This window comes from Pseudonaja textilis, chromosome Z (genome assembly GCF_049901715.1).
Source record: "Pseudonaja textilis isolate UNSWEBS1 chromosome Z, rPseTex1.2, whole genome shotgun sequence".
NCBI classification, from domain to species: domain Eukaryota; kingdom Metazoa; phylum Chordata; class Lepidosauria; order Squamata; family Elapidae; genus Pseudonaja; species Pseudonaja textilis.
The window spans coordinates 96,260,965-96,282,869 of record NC_142008.1 but is presented as its reverse complement, the minus strand read 5'-3'; the positions used below and the strand labels follow the sequence as shown (position 1 = coordinate 96,282,869).

At 36.7% G+C, this 21,905-nt stretch overlaps 1 protein-coding gene across 1 annotated transcript in view; it reads left to right on the top strand.

Annotated features, from left to right (window-relative positions):
- The window catches only part of ARHGAP23 (Rho GTPase activating protein 23), a 129,037-nt gene that overhangs the window by 10,704 nt on the left and 96,428 nt on the right, over positions 1-21,905 (top strand). The window contains 1 exon segment of the mRNA XM_026710871.2: positions 14,850-15,029. Within this exon segment, the coding sequence (XP_026566656.2) occupies positions 14,850-15,029 (180 nt within the window).

The following is a 21,905-nucleotide window of genomic DNA, read 5'->3' as shown; positions in this document are numbered from 1 at the left end:
ATTTGTATCAGAATGCTTATAGTTTTCTAAATGATTTCACAAAAATATCAACCCTTCACTAGTAACTTTACAACCAACCAGGCCTTGTATTTACAAACTTTACAGTTCTATAAAGCAAAGAAAACCATAAGCAGAATTGCAGTGTCACTTAATGACTGCTTGACTTAACAACCGAGTTGCCAGCCCCAATTGTAGTTATTAAATGAGGACTGCCTATGATGAAACAATGCTAGAACTTTCTTTGGTATATGGAAGCTTTGACACACATCATCTTCTTGTCCATCTTTTTTTCTGAACTGGTCTTGTGTAGAATATTATCATTGATTTGGAATAAAAGAGAATATTTCGTAGTTTGGAGTTCAGTGATGCCTTGGAAGGGCAGTTGAAAATTGCATGAAAATGAGGTTTTTTTTAAATGTATTATTTTGTAAGAATAATATGCTTGGAGGTAATGGTGGTTGGGAGAAGTTTATTCCAGTAAATTTCTTAAGAAAATGGTTTGTTTTACTGCTTTAGATTTTGAAAACCTTTTGTCTTCCTTTAACTTGATCCTGACATAAACTGGTAATAAACTAGGTTTAGAGAAAATAGCTGTGAGTAAAGAATGGCAGGCTGGCTGGGGAAAGAGCCAACCGCTCATTGCCTTTTTCTCCTAAAATCTAGGAATACCTAGGAACCTAAGTAATAGGAATTACTACTCAGTTGGGCCTGGAGGCAGATGGATTTTTTGTTTCCAAAGATTTCATGATGGTATGGTTACTGGGGCCCTACTAGTCTAGATGCTATGTGAAAAAATGATACAAAGTTTTCATATACTTTAAAATTTCAAAAAAAGACCCTTGCTTTCTGTCTGTATTTACTTTTGAATTCCCAATTTAATTTCAGCATTATAAATGTCTCTCCATTCATCTCTAACCTGTCTTTCTCCATTAATTAGTCATATTTATTTTTATATATATGATTAAAATACAGAATTTGCAAACCTCTATGCCATTGGTTAAGCTGCTCAGATGTCACAGAATGATCTTGACACTTGTGACATATCTAATTTCATCTAAAAAGTTTTGTTGTGGTTTTTAAAATAAATTTCAATAGGGTAGGTTTACATAGCACACTGAACTAAACTCAAACAAACTGCATAAATGCAGAGTGTGCCAAGCCTTATAACTGATCAGGAAAACGGTCAGGAATAAGGTACTTGGCAAGACAAGACATATTATAGATGGAACTGGAAGGTGGAGAACTCCTTTCCCTTTGGCCTTTATGTTACATAGCAGCAAGAAAATAGTTCCTAAATGCTAGCTATTGTATACACAGACACTATCCTGGATTTCAGTGTCATGCTTTTTTTTTAAATTCAAATATCAACCGTATTATTCTACTTGGAGTGATGAGCATGCCAGCAAAGCTATCACTGGGTGTGAGAAGGAAGTCACTTTTAACCCACCCACTTGGTTACACCCTTTCCCCCAAATCTCAGTCTACAGTTAATGGAGTTGCTTTTGGCGTCCCTTAGGCTGAAGCAAACCAGCTGATGTGGCATAACGAGCAACTGCCTTAGGGGCAGCATGCTTGCAGACAGAGTTGTCTGTTGTGATAAAATATAGCTTATTGTAATTACCCTGAATCCCCAAACCTGCTATTTTCTCCATTTTTAATTGGGCTTGAGGAATGATAAACAGCAGGCTTTTACGATTTCCTCCATTGCAACTACTCTGTTGACTGGGTAAACGTTCCAGGTGGCTGGCTCACATTTCACATTTTCTGTTGGTTTTCATCAGTGATAGTTAAATATGTATAATATTTATCTGTGCTTTTTGCAGACTTATAATTTGTATAAGTCTGACAACTTGTTAAAATTGCCAGGTGACCACGGGTTTCTTCTCATTTATATCCCACAGTATGAATAACCATAAATAATGTGTCCTAAATTAAAAGTGAATTTTGGCCTCATTGTTTGATTCCAGAGTGGATTCCGTTGGTTAATTTCACTTGCTATTATATAAATGTAGGGATATTTATCATAGTGGCATGAAACCTGTGGTTGAAATATTGCTGAATTATAGCTTCTAGCAACCCCAACAAAGTAAGGACGAGGGGAGCCCAACAGTATCAGGAAAGCCACAGGTCCCTCCTTGACCTATATCAGTTTTTGACCTCCTGAAGCAGTTATTGTTTTGTTCTTGCAAAATCTCATTGGAAGCAGAAAAAAATTGCAACCTGTTAACAACATATTCCGAGGGGACATCTACATTATTTTGTCATAAATGCCTCTGAAAATGATGAGAATTTTTTTTATTTAATGTAATAAAAATACAAAACAAGAAGGAAAGATTGAAAGTAAGAGATAGAGAAACAAGAAACTGTGTGTGTGTGTGTGGGAATCACACATACTAACAATTGTGCCTTCTGTCCTTTCTATTAAGCAATTGTCATCTTAAACTTTTTCTCAATTTCATCTCATTTTTAATCCCCAAATCATATAATCATCAATGCATTTTCTCCCTTCTCTCAGCAAAAAGTACATATAAGAATTCTAATCTTTTTAAAAAGTGTTTTTGTTTTTCTCTGACCAAACTAGTCAACTAGTCATTTCTGCAAGTCCAATTAATTTTATGACCCAATGTTCCAGTATAGGCATTTCGTTGCTTTTCCAATATATTTGTATATGATAATCTTGCCCCAGTTGCTATATACAATATTGTTTTCCCATATTTTGTTTGCCCTTAAAATCTATTAAAATAATATTGGTGACAGCATTTTACTAGTTTTTAATATCTTTTGCATCTTTACATGAATTGGAGCCCAAGTATTGAACTTTCTTCATGTGCAGCTCAGTGCTATAAATTATTGCTATGTCACTATGTTTCTATTATTTTGGGGGGGGGAAATTCAAGGGATCAATGTGCTGCATCCTGTTAGCAGAGAAAATGGATGGCAAAAATGGGGAGGTTGAGCAATTGGGAAGAAAAAAGAGTTACAGCTGTGAGGAAACAGGGAAACTAAGATGCTGAAATTGAAGGGAATATTCAGCTTTTTGGTGGGAGAGACCCACAAAAATGCAGAGAACTGATCAAAAGGAGAATAGGCACACACAAAAATGTTGCTGGGGGTGGGGGAGTTTTAATGGAAGAGAGAGTCAGCAAGGAAGCATGAGAAAGAGGGTGGTGCAAAGAAAACAAAGCAAGGAACTGATAGCAATGAGGTGGCCTTTTAGTCAGGGATTTGAAAGGACTAGCTTAATCTTTTTGAGCGCCTTGGTATGATTATGTAAATAGACACAGAATAAATTATTAAAGAATGGTGGTATATATGTGTACCCTTGCCCTGTCCTTGGGGAAGTGTGAGTACCCATGAGTACGAAGGCACCATCTGCAGCTTTGTTGCCAGGGCAGCTCATGGTTTTGTTCTGGTTATTACCAGCAAAACAGCTGTTTATGTTTGGGTGAGAAGCTTCCCCTGGGGTGGAGAGTATTATAGAAAAGCTCTCTGTCTGTCTCTGTGTGCATTGGAGGGAGAGGGTCCTGCCTGACATGGTGCGCCTTTGTCTGAACAAGGTATATATGACAGTGTATCGTCTGGCAGTTTTGTCCAAATTTTCATTTCTCATAATGAGCATTTCCACTTTCCCTTTAGGTAGAATATGATAGGGGAAACCACTCACAGACAGTGTCTGGTAACAACCCCCCACCTCTATATTTATTTTGTTCATTGGAGGTAGGCAAAATTGCCGAAAATATATGCGCATGTAATTATAATAATGTGTTAATTAAAATGATGCGTTTCCTTTGGCTTGAAAGGTTTGTTCAATTTCTGCCCCATAATCTTCAATATGCACAATTTCCAGCCTCTTTTCGTTCCCAATTCTTGCTTCCTTTCTCCATTCTCCCTTTCTTTCTTCTTTTCACTGATCAATTATTTTTGCAACACTGTTTTAGCCTCAGGCAAAACTCTAAAATAACTCTTTTCTCTTTCAAAGAGATTACATTTCCGTGATATTTTTGCTCTCTGAATTTGTACACCTCTTTATTTAACCTTTCCTTGGTTTTCTTCTAATGCTTCTATTTTCTGTTTTTGCTATTTGCATGCTGGTCTCTGAACTCTTGCTCCCTTCCTCAGTGATGTTGTACTTGACATGTTGTAGTTGACACAGCTGTAACTATCAGGGCTAAATAAAGTAAACTATAAAGCAATCACAACTTCTGTTTCTCTCCATGCTTGAAGAAAATGACTTAGTTTTATTGAGATAATACAGGTAGAATGTAGGATAAATCATACTGGATCCAGTAATGTCAGTGCCCAATATTGACTGGTATTATTATTGTTTGGTCAGAACAATTATTCTTGTAGTAAATTAGAGCTATTATATTATGCAGTGTACACATTATACTTCAAACATAGGAGGTATATGTGTGAATGTGTCCATACTAAATATAAACCTCTAAACTAATAAGCCATGAAGAAAGTTAGATGGCAACCCGTCTGCCAATATTCTAACTTTCTACGTTGTGCTTCTGTTTGTAATGGAGGAACATTCCATCATATGAACTTCTTTCAGCAATATGAAATGGTACAGTCCAGGTATTCTGCTACCTCAGTGAAGACTAGCTAATGTTACATTGGAAATTGTTGTGGCATTATCCCAATGCACTTTTAAAAATTAAAATATAACTGCCATGGATAATATATAAAAGTGCTGCTTAAATGAGAACAAGAGAGCCACTTTGGTATAATGGTTAAAGGTACCAGGCAAGAAAACAAGAACCAGAATTTTATTCTCACTTTAGACATCTAGGGAACTTTGGGCCAATCACGCTTATTCAGCCCTATGAAAAGGCAATGAGAAAGCAAAACATTGTCAAGGGAACTTCATTGACATATCTAGAAAATCCCCAGGAGTCAAAAATGACTTTAAAGAGCAAGTGTGCAGATGTGCAAGCACATGTGCATGAACGTGTGTACATTCATACAGACAGACAAAAGTGCGGATAGTGGAAGAAAAGTTTTAATTATCCCCTACCACAATTCTTCCTTGAAATTGATATCAATCCTACAGTGACAGAAAGATAGTCACCTACTGTAATTGCTATTTTATACTAGATATTGATAACTTGTTGATGTTACTTGTTCTTTTGAAAGTATGTGATGAAATTACGTTATGTTATGATGTTCTGTTTTTATCAGACCTTGTAAGTAGGCTTTTTAGTGACGATATGTCATTTCTGCTACTGCTTTTAAAAAAAAATCTATTTTGATTTTTCCTTCTTCATGGTGTTCAGAATTGCCCCACCTTTTATCCATTCTTTAGAGGACTATCTTGTTTTCAACCTATTATATTTTGAATAATTTTTCTATAAATCCACATATCTTTTGATTGTCACTTGTGATCATTGTCCATTGTTTATTCTTCTACTCGATACAAATAAGGCAGAATATGGTCCTTAGAGAAACATTTTTTTCAGTCTCAGTGCCACTTATGACGGTCTTGGGCATGCATTTTGTCAATGAGATTCCAATATTAAATCCCAATAGCAAACAAATTTACTTTTCAAAAAGCTGTTTTAGATAGGTCTCCTTATATCTATTTTCTGTTCCTATTGATCACTCAAAATACAATTCAGGCTAATATGGATACCTGTTTGTTCTCTTGTGGATTTACTTACAGGTGGAAACAGAATGGCTAGATCGACCTCTGGATGCCATGATTTCTAAGTCCTATCCTCTTTACCCAGTACAATTCCTGTTCCCCAACTAATAATGAAGTCATCTGGTTGATAGAAGATTTTTCTTGTATTCTCTCTTTACAAGCAATGTGGCCTTGATTCAATATTGGAGCCTCCTGCCTATTAAAAAAATCCAGATCCAATTTGGCCTTCATATTCAAGTCTTGAAAATTTATTAGAAAATATTGGTAATATCCTATTCTGGTTGGGTGGATAATGGTTTCATAACACTTAAAACCTACAAGTTCAGCCATGAACTTATTCAAGTTCAGGTTGCTATATCAGCAACAAAACCAATACGACATCAAGAAAGAACGATTTTTAGAGGAAACTGTTTTAAAATGACTTATGTTTAGCATTGTTGGTAGGATGGGTTTGACAAAGCAACAACTGAAAGAGCCGAGTTTAAGATAAATAGCCATAGCACATAGTAAATAGATACTTGGGTAGGTATTCCCTGCATGAAATTATAATCAGATAATGGGAGAAAAAGGGCCGTATCTGGCATCCATTCCTGCCATCATTCCCTCAACAATGTGTAACTTTTCTTTCTGTGGTCCCATATTAAAAGAGCTTCCATAAAGTGAAAATTACTTTATGTTTATTGTTTTCATTCATTCAATTAGTGAGTCTGACATTGGTTGTCATGGTGATAGAAAGCCTGTTGATTTAGCCATTTGTTCTCTACTAATTTTATTCCATCCCCCATAAGGAGCACCTAGTTGCCTTTGGCCTATCTCAAAATTACAATGTTGTTAGCTGGACTGAAAAGGACTGAAAAAAAAACTGGAAGAAAAAAATTGCAGATATAATATAATAATATAACATTGCCAAGGAAGTTACATAGATGGCACTTTACCTAATTTTATGGGCTTAAGGGCACTTTTATCTTTTATCTTCATTTATATCATTAGTAGGACATGGATGGACTTATGGAGGGAAGTAGGATTGAAAAAATAGAGGGATGGGATTGGAAAAAGGAAAGACAAGGATCATGAAGTAAAAAATGGTGAGGAGGCAGAAATACAAAAGGAGTAAATATGTATGATATTGCTTGGGAAAATGAAGATGAATGGAAGCCAGTATATAACAAGTCATCTGGGTCTGCATTCATACCTAATTTTTAAAAATTGATAATGAGTTAAATTGTAATCTTCTTTGCACATAGAAATAAGACATACATGCCCTTTTTTGCACATCATGCAAACAAAACCTAAACCAACCTCATTATGGTTTACTGACATGGGAATCCACTTTGTATGTGTGTTGTGAGACCAATTGAGGAGCTAAATTTGATATGCTGATTTGACTGTCATTTGCTTTGTATAAAAATTAATATTCTTTGTGATGAACTGAATGTTGCAAAAGAGAAATAGAAATCCTTATTCTGATCTGAAGGACGTTAGGTTGGAAAAGCTGACCTAGCCTATGTGCGTATATTTTATTCTAGTTATAAATGCTGTTGCATTTATTTGATATGGGGTAAAAATTTCCATGTTGGCCTTAACGATATCATGTTTTGGTATATGGCTAAAGTCATAGTAGTTGCTCACATTACTATTTAATTGCAAATATATACACTATACATGCACATCAATATCCAAAGAAAAGAGGAGGAGGAGACAGATATTTTTATAAGTAGAGATAATGTTTACAAAAAAGGTCTAGGGTGGTTGCTTTTGAATGATACTGAGAGATTAATTTCATGAATATGAGGCAACCTTATTAGCCTTCTCTTCTAAATGGTGGGAGGGCTTTGTTACAGAAAGATAAGGATTGTGGCCATTAGAGTGTGATAGTTGGGAACCATTGGGAGTATCAAGGCATTGTGTGCTAGGATAAAGTAGCTCATGTTTTCTCTTCATTAACTCTGGTTCATCTCCTACAGAGACTGCTGGGAGGGAGGGTGGCTGGAAGGGCTGAGTGATGAATCTGCATTTTCCACCTGATCTTTTTGCTCTTTTGCTGTTCTGCTCAGAATATTCATGCTTGATTCAAGCTAGCTTGACTGCCTCAGGGAGGTTGAAAGGGGGTTGTGTTGGAAGTGGTTTGGGAGTGGGGTTGACTGTCAATTGCTCATTTGGTGCGTTGCACCTGCTCACTGAAAGGGGCTATGCTAAAATTGCCTGCTTTTCCTCTTGAAGTGTGTTATTTCTTTATCATACTAACTCTTTATTCTGACTCTTCCCCCATCATAATCTGGCAACCTGCTAGTTCTCATAAAACACTTTTCCAAATCTCTGCAGAGGGTATCTGCTTTGTCTTTCTCTTTGCTTCTTCTTTTTTCTTCTTTAGCCTTGAAAGTAGAAATGTATTCCTATACAGTATAGTATCTGTATCTGGTTGGTATCAGTATCACATATATTCTCTTAGTTCTGTCAGTGTATAATTTTTTTAAAACAACTAAAATAAACTAATCTACTTTTGTTTTTGTGTGCCATTTCTTTTTATGTCAAAAAATATTTGATACTCAAGGATTATCCCAGGACAAATAAAGGTTTTTTTTTCAGTCATGGTGTGAGGTGTATCCATATTTGTATAGATCTATGATCACGTACACATACACAGACAGACACACAAAACTTGCCTCTTGTATACTTATGCCCACAATTTCATGCATAGGCGCACAAACACTTTTCCCAGCCTATGTTTACATAGCCTCCATACGAAAGTAAAATTATTTGCTACAGAAATACATTGTTTTTATTCTTTTTAGTGAGGAAGAGTGGCATTCAATATTATTATTTTTTGAGGGAAAGTGAATTCCTCTTGCTTGCCCATCCTTCTAGCAAATTTGCCTCTTGTAGCCTGATGATCATTTGTAGGCACATGGAGGGAGGCTGTGGATCTCCAGGAGGTCTGCACAGCTGGGTGACTCTTATGAGCTGTTTATCCCTGGTCTATTGAATGCGTCCAACCGTGACTATGATGTAAAGTCTTTGAACTAAGTAATATTTCAAGGCTCAGGCCATTGGACAATTTCTGCTCTGTTTTGTAATGATTGCCTTAGGTACTGTGTCAGGCAAAGGAAGGACATAATGTGGCCACTTTTTTCTCAGGAGCTTAGGTGTCTCCATGATATGCCTTGCTGAAGAAGATATAATCTCCAATACTGTCTGGCTTTTCCTTGCTTTAAACTGATTGTCCTATTAGATTCATCATGTTCAATGTTGGATTACTGGGGGGGAAAAACTTAAGTAAAAGACCATTCTTTTTTAGATACAGTAATAAGCATTATTTTTAAAAAATTACCTACAGAGGAAGAAGAATCTGTCAAATTCTGTTTTGTTTAATTTCTGAGCTTTGTGAATTGAAAATAATGCATAAGGATAGACATTATAATTATTTATTCATATATGTATATGTACACGAGAACTTTATAAAAAAAAATCTATACATGGTAACCCTGCCCCAAGTCTGGGAGTTTAGCCAAGTTTTCCAAGATTTTCTGAAATTTTCAAGGTGGAAGTCATAAACATATTTCTCTGAGTTGTGAATATACTTTTGTGTGTGCTTTTCCTAATATGCACATTTTCCAAACAATTATCCCAATTATTTTGTATTTGTTTTCGCTGTATTTAAACATTTTTATATGGATGTTTTCTTAAATTGGGGTTTCATCACCAGTGTGGACAATGTAGATAGACTTTTTTCATTTCAATTTTTCTATAAATTCAGGAACTGCAAATATAAATTAATTTAAAGCATTAAATGGAACACATTTCTTAGCCATCTGAAACTATCTTCTGGAAAGGATATTTGTCTCAATTAAAAAGGTTAGGTTAAAATTACAGACGTCATCTTAATGTGCCGATACTGAAGACAGCGTATCTAGAGAAAAGCAAAATTGCTAAAATAGTAACTGTGTGGTGTTGAAAAAAATTAACAGAATTTTAGATTAATATATAGAATTACGAGATAAGTGATTGCTAGTAAAGGGGAGGATGCCATTTATAGCGATATTGTATCATAAAAGACAGGCAATAAACCATTGTTTAATATCTAGATGCAAACTAATAGGCCTAACATATTAATATATAACTTAAAAACTATTTTGTTTGGTAGCTAAAATATATGTTTTTGTGATTAATCTTCTCTTGTTTTTTTCTGTCTTTTGTGCAAATATATAAAAGAAAGAAAGAAGTGAAATATATTTTAGGGAAGTATAAGATGAAGAATGATATTCTACATAGGTGAGAACATACTGATGTCTGCTCCTTTGGTGAATTGTGTCTACAAATCACAAGATGCATTTGGCAACATGCGATGCTGATGGCATTCATTTTTCTATATCTTCTTTTTCAGTTAGCTGGCTGAAGAAAAGGTTCAAATTGCCGTTTAAAAACTTGGCAGCAGATTTGGAAAATATTTGTTTAGAAATGTGCTACTCCTCAAAGTCAGGCAGTGCTCTCCTTAAATTAACCTGGTGATATTGCCTGATATATCAGTGATTTGAAGGGATTGAGTAAAGAGTATAATACAGAGAGGATCATTTTTTTGTCTTCTGTAGGAGAAGGCAAGAATCTTGAGAAGCAGTGGTTTCTGGGACTGTTTTCCTTTCAAGAAGCCCCTGTGGCTATGTAATTGCTAAGTGGAATTACATAATGTTTGCTTGTCTGCTGCTTTGCTTCTTGGCAGCACTCTGAAACATTCCATTAACACAGAGAGGATCTTCTGTCTTTGCTTATACTACCTTTTGCATTCAAAATGTGTGACGCTTGTTTCCCTCCATAAGCACAATGAGGAAGAAATTTATAAGCTGGGGTCATTGACAGGTAGGCCGATGGGTAACTTGCTTAGGGTTAGGCACTGAAGAAACTTGAGTTGAAATCATTTGTGTTGTTTGCATGCTGTCAAATTGGTTTATTTTATTTTTTTCATCAGATTAACCCTAATTTTTGGTAGCTACTGGGGTCTTCCTCTTGGCTAATGTGGAACTTTTGCTTCCTCCAATTGCTTCTAGTCATTAACTATCACAGACTTAGACTTAGAAGACTTAGAACAACTTTATTTTCATTTTAAAAGTACACAAACCAGCATAAATTAAAATAAAATTTTGTTGCATACAGCTGTCAAAGGGTCACCATCTCCAATATACACTACATAAACATGACAAATTGCTTTATTAACATTTAGAACCAGGTTACTTTTATTGCACCAGTTCACCAGAGTCTTCACCTTTTCCCTATATGCATCTTTAATGTCTTCCTGGACAAGACCCACCACTGCTGTGTCATTCACATACTTCACAATATGATTCGACGCAAACTTGGCACAGCAGTCATGGGTCATCAAGGTGAACAATAGTGAATTCAAGACACAGCCCTGTGGGGAACCTGTACTCAAGGAGATGGCATTGACTTTTCTTTCAACTTGCACAAACTGGGGCCTGTCAATAAGGAAATCAAGTATTCAGTTACATCAAGGAGTATTAAAAGATCCAATAGGTCCAGTTTGTTCACTAAATGCTGAGGAATGATTGTCTTGAACATCTAACTGTTGGAAGAAATATCCTTCTGGGTTCAGTTCCAAGTGGGGGAAAAAGACACTGGAAACATGGAGGCTGTTTGGAAAGATGGTTTAATGGTGGGAGAGGATCACATGCCTTTGAGCTTCTGAGTGAAAAGGGCAATCACATGTTTCAAGATGTTGGATGAAGGAAAAAAGGGATGAGAGTGCTTGAATGTTATACCCTCTGTTCAGCCTCACCTTAGTGTTTCCTGTTCCTGGATAAGCAATGTATCCCATTGGCTGTCAGATTCCCAGGGGAAGGAGGTCTTAGTTAATTTTGTAGGCTTTGTCTGAGTCCCAGGCTTGTTTGAGTGCTGGCTGATGTAATCTTCCCAGATGCCATGTGGTGAGATGGGTAGAGGGCTAATCCTACCTTTATTATGTAGAATAGACTGGCTCAGGCCTTAATGGCCCATAGACAAAGGGGAGAGGGAGCTGAGTTTCTGCCTTTTTAATATTTCCTAGAATATTTTCATTTTCCAACAGAACAGAGCTGGGTTGATTGGTTCATATGAAAATCTTGTTGATCTAGAGCAGTGGTTCCCAACCTTTTTTTCGCCCTGCACCCCTAAAGAAATTTCACTCGAACCTCACACCCCCTGAAATTTAGACTTTAGGAACTACTGAACGCATTAAATATATGGTAGGATTGAATCTTTTCAGCTATGTATGTGACGGCCACTAAATAACTATACTTAACTCTAAAATGAAAACAAAGTTAATCCATTGCATAAAAAATAAAAATGCCAACATATAGCCAATATCCTATTATTTACCTGGACTTTTCTCGCACCCCCTGGAATATCATCTCGCACCCCCAGAGGGTGTAACCTCCCTTCGTTCCCCCACTGCCTGTGCATGCGTGCATGGTTCCGCCCCCCCACTCCCACGCAGGCACGGCAGATATCTGATAATTGGCTGGCAGGGGGCACGCACGCAGGCACAGTGGAACTGAGCTGGGGCGATAGCTCACATGCTGGCAGAGATGGCTCCGCATGCCACTTCCGGCACATGTGCCACAGGTTCGCCATCGTGGATCTAGAGCAAATATGAAGGTCTGTGTCATGGGGTGCCAGAGTGATGAAGGTAGGCAGGTGCAACTTCTTCATTTTCACATCCATAGATCGCTCACTTAAAGCCCTACCTGATATGTGGGCCAGTTTTGTCCAAAACTAGAAGGAAATGCTGCTTTGGGGGAAAAACATCATAAAACACGGTCATCTGACCCCAAGATGCAGAAAATGGCCATAAATGTAGGCTGGTTGAAGGTACCTGACATGCAATAATATTGACTGTGGGGAGAGGGCATAATTGGAACCAGATTATAAGTACTCCTGAAGAGGTCCTTGGAACTTTGACCAATTGCTAAGTATCTGGTCTTAAGTTTATGACTACCTTTAACAAAGATGCGGAGCAATATACAGAAATCTGTAACATTGACTTCATGTTCAAGGCAACCTATTCTACGTCATTGACCTAATGTGGAACCTTTAAACATTGCAACCATCCTGGCTGAAGCTTTTCTTGAAACATATTTACAAGCAGCTTTATCTTACATGAGCTGTTCTGAGAACATTTTGTTTCAAAACAGTATGTAAAACATCTGACTAAATAAATATTGATCACAAATGCAATTCTCCTGTATACATTTTGATTATGTTTACCTACATTGTCTGTTAATGAAGAATATTTAATATTTTGAGGACTCCTTTGCTGTCTTGTAGTTCCAAAACTCAAAGCTGATAGCTAGCCATGTGGTTTGAACTGATGAGACAAAGAGGTGTATAATTCCCAGAGCATAATTCCATCCTAAAGTATACAGTGTCATATTGCAAGCGACAGGCACCCCACAGCTTTAGGGAGAAGAAAGGAGACAGAGAGCCTTTAGATTACATGTCAGACTTGAGTGATGCATTCCTCTGGTTTACTGATGGAATGTGGTTTTGGGGGGAGCTCTCTTGCTCTCTTAAAATCTTACACTGAGTAGTAGTGGTAGGGACTTGGCCAATAAAAGTGTGCTTTATTCAGAGAACTATAGTTTGCAAGCGGCATGGCAATTTTTTCCTTGTTTGCGTTAAAATCTGCCTGCATTTAAAACTGGCAGATTTTTCCTTTCCTTTCCTTTCCTTTCTTTGTTTTAGGACTCAGGTTGCAGTGATGTGGAAAAAGAATTTCCACTTGGATCACTTCCCTGCCTCCATGCTGAGACCAGTTCTTTTCTTTAGCCCCAAGGTGTCATATCTTTCAGCTCATTCCTTCCATTTCACTCTTTAATTCATCACCCTGGATCTTGTCTTTGGAAAACAGAGAAAGAAGCTTTTAAAGGCTGCCAAGCAATTTTCAAGCACTATTGTATTGTTTCCATACTGTTTCCTTCCGTCTTTTAGAAGTTTGAACTGAGAACTCAGTGCAAGATAAAAGTGAAATTACAGAAGCAAATGCTTCTCTGTTGAATTTACGAAAGAAACCAATGTATAAATATGTAAAAAACAATTCCCCTTTATTACATGGTCTCTCAAAAATTAAAAGTTTACTATTTGGGTTTTTTTGGGGGGTGGGTGGGTGGATAGTTGAAATCCAACTTCTTTGGAATTTATTGTTTGGGATTTGAGGGTATTGTCATGCATATTTTTTCTCCAAGCATGAACTAGTATCAACTTCTGTTTAACAAGTTCAATTTCTGTTCAAGTTCAACTTGTGTTCAACAAGTTCAACTTGTGTTCAACAAATGTTCAACAGCCTTTGTCTCTAGGTCCTTATTTTTTTTAAAGTCCAGTTGTTTTGGGGGAGGGACTTGTTATCTTAAATCTTAGAAACCAATAAAAGTCATATAAAAATTGAATCTTCCTCAATTTGATAAAGGGTAGATTAGGCCATGATTCTGTCTTGCTACTGCTTATTGTTTTAGGGACCAAAAAAAATAAACCGGTTACAAGGATAGGTTATATCTGACTTGAACAAATTGTGAAGGGGTCTTGTTATACTTAGGACTGGAGTGGGAATTGACACTGGGAAAAATTTATTAGGTGTATTAGGGTACTTGTCCATACCTTCATTTTGTAACTCTAACAATCATTTTTACCTCACTACCTCACTACTGACCCCATGACGGTTATCCTGGGAATACTTAGATTGCCAGATTTAACAGTGCAGGGGACAAATACAGGAATAAAAAAAAATCAGAATCCAAGCAGCAACTCCCCCCCACCCTTATCCTTAATTCATACTGATTTTTCCTCTTGGCGATGTAAAATAAAACTGACTAGTTGTTGTTCAGTATCAAAAGGCTAGTCTGTGGCAGTGCAGTTAGAAACTGAGGGAGAAGAGATTAAAACAGAGGACAAGGAAGTCATTCTTACACATGTCTGGCCATGTTTCAACACCTAATTGACAAAATATATCCACAGTGGTTCTGGAGTGTAAGAATGAAGCTGGAAATTATTTGACTTTACTGCTGTTTCTCTCCCATCCCATCTTCTAGCCAAGTGTAGTCTGTTTTATTCACCAAAAAACTTGGTGCGAGTATTTATGGGTGAGGGGGTGATTTTATCTTTCTCCCGATATCTCTTGGAACTTTGATTGTGCTCATTCTTCTCTTTTTGTTTTTAATAACAGCCAAAACTGGTCCAGAGAGATGGTACAGCCACAAATGCCAATGCGCCCCCCGCGGAGTCTTTTCCCTGGGTGGGGCCAAAGACAGTGGTGCTGCACAAGAACCTTCAGGGCGGTTATGGCTTCACTCTCCGACATTTCATTGTCTATCCCCCAGAATCAGCTGTACACACCAACGTGAAGGTAATGTGCTTTTGAATTTGTAAAATACATGCAGTTATTTGGGAGCTGTGTATTTCTCATACACTATATCAGAAGATATTCCTGGGGGCACATGGTATACCATCTTGCTTACCCGAAGCAGGTCTTTTATGTTCAGTGCTTGGAGAATTGGAAGCTGCTTGTGAGGTGCATCATAGAAGAAAGGTAGGTTATATGTAAATTCTATGGGGAAAAAACACCAACTCAAGATGTGTCACTAATGTGATATCGGAGACACTGCTACTGTTGCCCACCTTTTGTCTACATAAATAAAACTATATTTTATACTAGAAATAATTAATTTATTACAGAGTTGATCTCTCTCCCCCCTCCCTTTATGTACGAAGGAAAGAAGAATTAGATCATCAGCTTATCTAGCTCAGAACTGACCCACAGTCTTTTCTGCATGTTATGTTAAGTTATCATTTACGTTTAGTTCTGGCTGAAGTTGTCCTGAATTAGCTACATTTGCAACTACATGACATGCTCACTAACCAACTACATGATTCACCTTCAAATAAGGGACTTTTTATCATTCATTCATGAATTACATGTGGTGATTTTATTCCTTGATTTTGACTTACTCACAGTCTTTTTTGTTTTGTTTTATTCTCTTTGATCCTCTCAGATTTCATTAGCACTTGGATGAATACCTTGTGTCCATGGTTGCCAATTCCACAGATTAACACTGAAGTTCCCAAAGCAAACCCAACTTTAACTACTTTTTTCCTATTTCTTGTGCATCAGCCAAGAATTTTTTTCCTCCTCTTCTTTTCAGGAAAGTTTATTGGCTTCTATATTTCTCTCCAAAGCTATTTTAGGTGATGAATATATCTAATTGCTTGTTGATATCCCAGGAATCAAATATATCTGCTCCTTTTTTCTGTTCTTCTCAAGCATAAATAAGTTTCTTTAAAAAAAAATTAGAATTATATTCTGTTAATATACAACAGTAGCCTCATCCATTCATTACAGTCCAGATATATTGATTATAATTTCACTGAATATAGTGTGCCTATTAGTCAAAATAACTTGGATTTCTGGAAGGTGTACTTCAACATAATTGAGGGCACCAAGCCAGGGAAGGTAGATATAGATTTGTGAATTCTTTGTACCTGACTTTCCATATCCCCCTGCAACAAAATCATCAAACTATTGTTTTTATGTTGAGTTATCATTTATGATCAGTTCTGACTGAAATTGTCCTGAATTAGCTACATTTTCAGCTAACCAAATATTAACATTTGGATGAGGTCATGTGCACTGATCGAATTCTGCTTTGTTGGCCATTCAGGTCTATTCTATTGATCATTCTGGATCTCTGCATTTCTTCACATGCCTAGACAAATGTCATGCACCAGAATGAGCAAAGATAGCATAGTAGCCTTTAGTTATATTCTGAATTGACTTGAGAAATTATTGAATAAATCGTATCTTTATAGCATTGGCTTTTTGGAATATCCTATCACCCGGCCCCAAGCAGTGATGATACACATAGTTGAAGCTTAGCATACATGTTATTCCCTCTTCCAAATTGCATTTATCTCCCCTAAAGTGGGTTTAGGAAGTTGGACGTACATGCATGTATATACATTTTTAAAAATGAAATAATAATGCATTTATCCTAAACATAACTAATTGGCTTATTGATTTTTTTTTATTACTTATAGGGTGTGGCAATGGTATAAAAACCAAACATTTGGATTGGGTACCTTTGGGCCAAAGCCAGCTGGGTGTTCTTGGACCGGTCACTGTCTCTCAGCCTTAGGAAACAGGCAATAGCAAACCATTTCCAAAAACAATCTTGCCAGAAAAACTATAGGAACTTCAGGCAGTTTCTAGAAGTTAGAACTGACTCAAAGACACCGAAATAAAATAAATACACAATAATAACTTGCAAAAATAATTAAAATAACTGGAGTAACTAATTCATTCAACTAGTAATATAGCCCCATGACTAATCTAATTTCTAAGTGTACCACCTTCTGCCTCCACCTCCAAATCTCATGGAAGTAAGGGATCAGCAGCAATTTTTCTGGAAATATATCAATTAGTTGGATCAATCAGCCAAAACTAACTCATTGTTGGTACAGGCTGGACAATGACAAAGCCAAGAAATTGGCTTCATTTTGGCAGTCTAAAGTTTGATCTAGACACAGAAGAAGAGGTTGAATCAGTTCTGATTCGTGAATTTTTCCCTGGAAATAACTTGGCACTAAACCATATAGATATACACATTAAAAAAAGGACTTTCAAATGCATCTGGAAACTTACAGGCAGCCAGTAAATAGCTCTTAGCATATAGTTAGCCCTCTTTGAATTAGAGAAGGCCATTATTAAAGAAGGCCTCTGAGTTAGCCTTCTCTCTTTCACAAACATCTCCCGAGAAAGGAGAAGAATTGCTATAAAACTGTGCCCAGTTCAGGATAATGTGTCAGCCACCACCAAATAGTAAAAAGGTAAACGAGTCTCTGGATTTTACTCCACTAGCCATATCCGACTTTAGAAGGAAGTGCTCATCTCTGTTTCAAAGCCGAGTCAGCACTGTTCGAACGCATTTCTGTAGTCCTGTGGCCAGCATGATGTCCTGAAACACTGTTACTTTCCCACAGAAGTGATACTATTTATTTATTTATTTTTTGTAAATTTTATTTGAGTTTTCACAAAAAGAAAAGAAACACAGTTTTTTGAAAGCAGCATAATCCCGGGTTACATTTCTTCATGCAGACACAATTTCAGGTTCATGCTCATTTTTATATGGTATTCCATATCTTATTACAGTTTTACATTTTCTACATAGCTTCTCCCCTCTTTTAATTTCCTCAATTTTATTATATTTATTTCATCTCAATTCACATCATTATATTTATATTTTTTCTCTGTCCTGTTTCAATTGCCTATTATCTTTTCTCATTAAACAAAATTTCTCCTGTAGTTACTGATTGGAGTATGACGCCTTTATATCTTTCCCCTAAAGTTATAACACTCAATATAATACATAGCTTCCATTCGGATTCTGTTTGGTACATTCTTAAACTACACACAATATTCTTATAAAAAAGAAAAAATTATAAATGTATATAATTAAAACAGCATTCCATTCCAATTCAATTCTATCATTAATATTAAAATTCATTAAAATCTTAAAATTTTTCATGTTACTTTTCAATTAAATATCATACCTCTATGGGAACAATTATTAGCTTTCCATAATCAATTCCCCCCCTCTTCACTTATATTTTATAAAACAGTGACTAATTAAAGTGTTCCCATTTCTTCCTAATTCAATTTTCTCATTTATTTTATTTCATTTCCTTTATTCACAAACATTTCACTAAGTTACACTAACCATTCTATCCCTCATTCTAATCATATGTTGTTTCCAATTTTCTAAAATTATTTCTATTTCAAATATAACAACACAATCTCATGTACCTTTACAGAATCCCCCTTTCAGTTAAATTTTTACCCATTATCTCTAAATCTTTATATCTTGCTCCGGACCTTTGTGACTTCTTTTCCTTTCCTTCTTCCCTCTCTTCTTCTCCCTCCCCTTTTTACCCCTTTGTTTCTCTGCCTCTACTTCTCTCTTCTGTATTCCCCTTTTCTGTTGTTTTCCATTATTATACTTATTTTTCTAATTATTTTTTTTCTTTGGTTGTTTTTTTAAATCTTAAATTCTCCATCCTCTTTCCCCCCTTTCCTTTTTCTTCCCCACATAGAGTTACTTGTTCATTAAAGATGGCTTCTTCTTTGTCCCAGTCTTCTTGTTTTGCAGTCTTTTCTTGTTGTTTCTCATAGTTCCAAATCTCCATTTCTAAGAATTGAAAAACGAAGCCAAAGGAACCCTTTCCTTCTTGTGCCTCTTCTTTGTACTTTTTAAGTTCCATTTTCAATTCATCGAAAAGTGATGCCATTGTAAAAAATTTTAAACAACCACCTGATTAATTTTAGTCATTCAAATATAATAGCCAAAAATCCAAAAGTCACCAAGTAATCCAAATACACACAAACTGGGTTTTTTTTTGCTCTTTCTTTTTTTCCCACTTTCTCTTCCTAGGGTTACTATTTAGTTGCAAAGTTTCAGTTAAAATGTATCTTTTAGGAGTCTTATTGAAATTTTACTTTATATTCTTTTAAAGTCCAGGCAGTCTCCTCCCTCTTCCAGATCCTGCCCTTATTCTTTTTCTCTCCCTTCCTGCTTATAGAAGAAAAAGTTTTTAATGTCCAGAAATCTTTATTGTCCCTTTGGCATTTAGTTATATTTTCAGCTTAATTGCCTGTTGATGCCAAAGTGGATTTTTCCAATTTCTTATTCTTAATTGTCAATATAAGGAAGGAGAGAGAAGGAAAAAAAAGCCAAACCTTTCCCTTTTCACTTTCTTTCGCTGCTTCCGACTCTTCTTTGGGAGCGATGTTATTTCTTGTAAAATTTAAATTCCAGGATACCTTAGTTATTGCTTTTTCAACTTAGCCCAGTCAGCCAAAACTTTCACTTCTTATCTTCCTCCACGTTCTTTTCCGGTTGAGTACTTCTTTGAGGTGGCCATTTCTGACCACCGCTCCTACCGCCTTCGGGAAAGGGAGTTTGACCAGCTGAGGAGGAGAGATGTGGCTCTCCTCGACCCTGCTGGCAGTCTCCCCCTTCTTCACCACCTCTACGGGGTGACTTAGCCCCAAAACCAGCCAGCTCGGGGCGCTCCAGTGGTGAGCCCAGGCAGGAACCGCGCATGATCGCAGATTCCTGTCTGTCGCTGAAGCCCTTCAAACTGGAAGTCCTCAGAAGTGATACTATTTATTGAGCAGCATGATGGCTCAGTGGTTAAGATGCTGTCAACTGGATGTCCTAGGTTTGAGACCTAAGTATCGGGACTGGGTGAGATCTTGTTCTTGGCCCAGCTTCTGCCAACTAGCAGTTCGAAAGGACTGCGGTAGAAAGGTAACAACGTTCTACAGTTATGGGCTGTCAAACTCCTGGCCTGTGGGCCGGATGCATCACGCGTGCTGGCCATGCCCACGCCCAGTTTAGCAAAGGGGAAAAAAGTTCCGATATGTCACATGACACCACCATGACAACGTGAGTTTGACACCCCTGAGTTAGACCAAACCACAAACCACCCCAGAAGGCTAAGACTTTTATTGTGATTGGCTATAATAACAAGCTTGCAAGTGTGATTGTGCTGTGTCTCCTCCCCTTTTTTAAAGCAACAAGAATTTGATGTCTGTCTGACACACTAACATACAGTTTCTGCTTGTTTTGGACTTAAGCCATGTCTTTTTTCTTCATCACTTGGTAAAGGATCTGTGAAGGTCATTTTCAGATACCAGAATCAATGGTATTGAAGGACATTAAAGATTAATTATGGTATTTAATTGTTCACTCATTTGTTATGTCATCAGAAAACAGCACATTTTGTCAAATCTTTATTACTTCATAGACCAGTATCAGTAAACAGCAATACATCCGCATAAAACAACACAGTAAACCAATAATAAAAACAAGGCCCAATCATCAGAACAGAAGGAGCACACTTCATCTGTTCAGTGCCTAACAATGGTTATCTACTAGCAAAACCAATACCATTTTCATCCCTGACTTGTATTCAGAGTGAAACAAGTCTAGATAATTCTCTTATTTTAGATATTTCTAGATTATTTTCTTTAATTGGAGCATGTTTCTTAGTGTGATCCAATGATCCCAAGACACTCTGAGGAGACTGTGAAATTAAAATGATTTGCCATTCTATGTTAAAAAATAATGCAATATTAGAATCCCATCAAACAATAATGAGAAACAATAGCATGCCTCAATGCATGTGAATGCAATGATTTTAATTTTTAATATGTAAATATTGATAAATATAACCGATAAGGAAAACCTCTTTTAGAGTCCTTAATTTTTTAAAGTGGGAAAGGATCCAGAGAGAGAGAAAAGAAGAAGAAACATTGATTTAGAGCACTGTTTAACTTACTATCCTCTTAGCAACTCCAAAAGCAAAGGCGCTAGTTAAATATGGCCAATAGTTAGAGGGCCTCTTAAAGAAACAGTGCAACACAGCTCTTTCAAGGCTGTTCACAATAATCTTTTCCAAAGTGAGGCATTGATCATTTTTGGTTCTGGTCGGCATAGGGACTTGCTGATAGTATGCTGTCACTTTGTCATAGATCAAAAAAAGCTCTGATTAAGATGACAGTATGATGCCATCTATGAAAATTTAAGACCTATGGAATTTTGAACGACTTTGTTAACAAAATGTGGTGCAAGATGAGGGTAAGCTTTAGCTTTCCCGTGCAGGATTCTACTTATCCTTCATCCAACAGTGTTTTTCCTCTTCACAATGAATTCTAGTTGGTATGAAGTAGTGCAGTTCCTTGTGAATTTTTTCTCAGATCCAAGTAAGGAGAATGATGCAGCCTTCTCCGTTCCCCTACCCAATGTAGTCCAGGAAGACATGTTAAGTATCTATCACTGTTTTTTCATCAAAACGAGGGGAAAAAATGTTCATTTTTCATGTGGTTGGTTGCAGCAAATTCAGGATGCGTTGCCAAATAGAAACTAAGACAATAGATAATTAGCCCTCAATGTAAGTTTTCTAGCCACTGTATGGTTTTTGTCTGGGTAGAGTTCTCCCTAACTCATCTCTACTGAAGATGAGAAGATGGGAAGAATCATCTCCACCTCCTTGTTCAGTGGTTGCAACCGAGAGATTTTCCATTTCGGTTTGCTAAGTCATTATGCATGTAAATGAAAGAGTTATTTTCCATGTCAGTAATCAGTGGAGGATTCTTAGCTCTCCCAGTTAAATCAGACAGGAAATATAATAAGATAAACTAATTCTACTTAGTTTAAGGTTACAT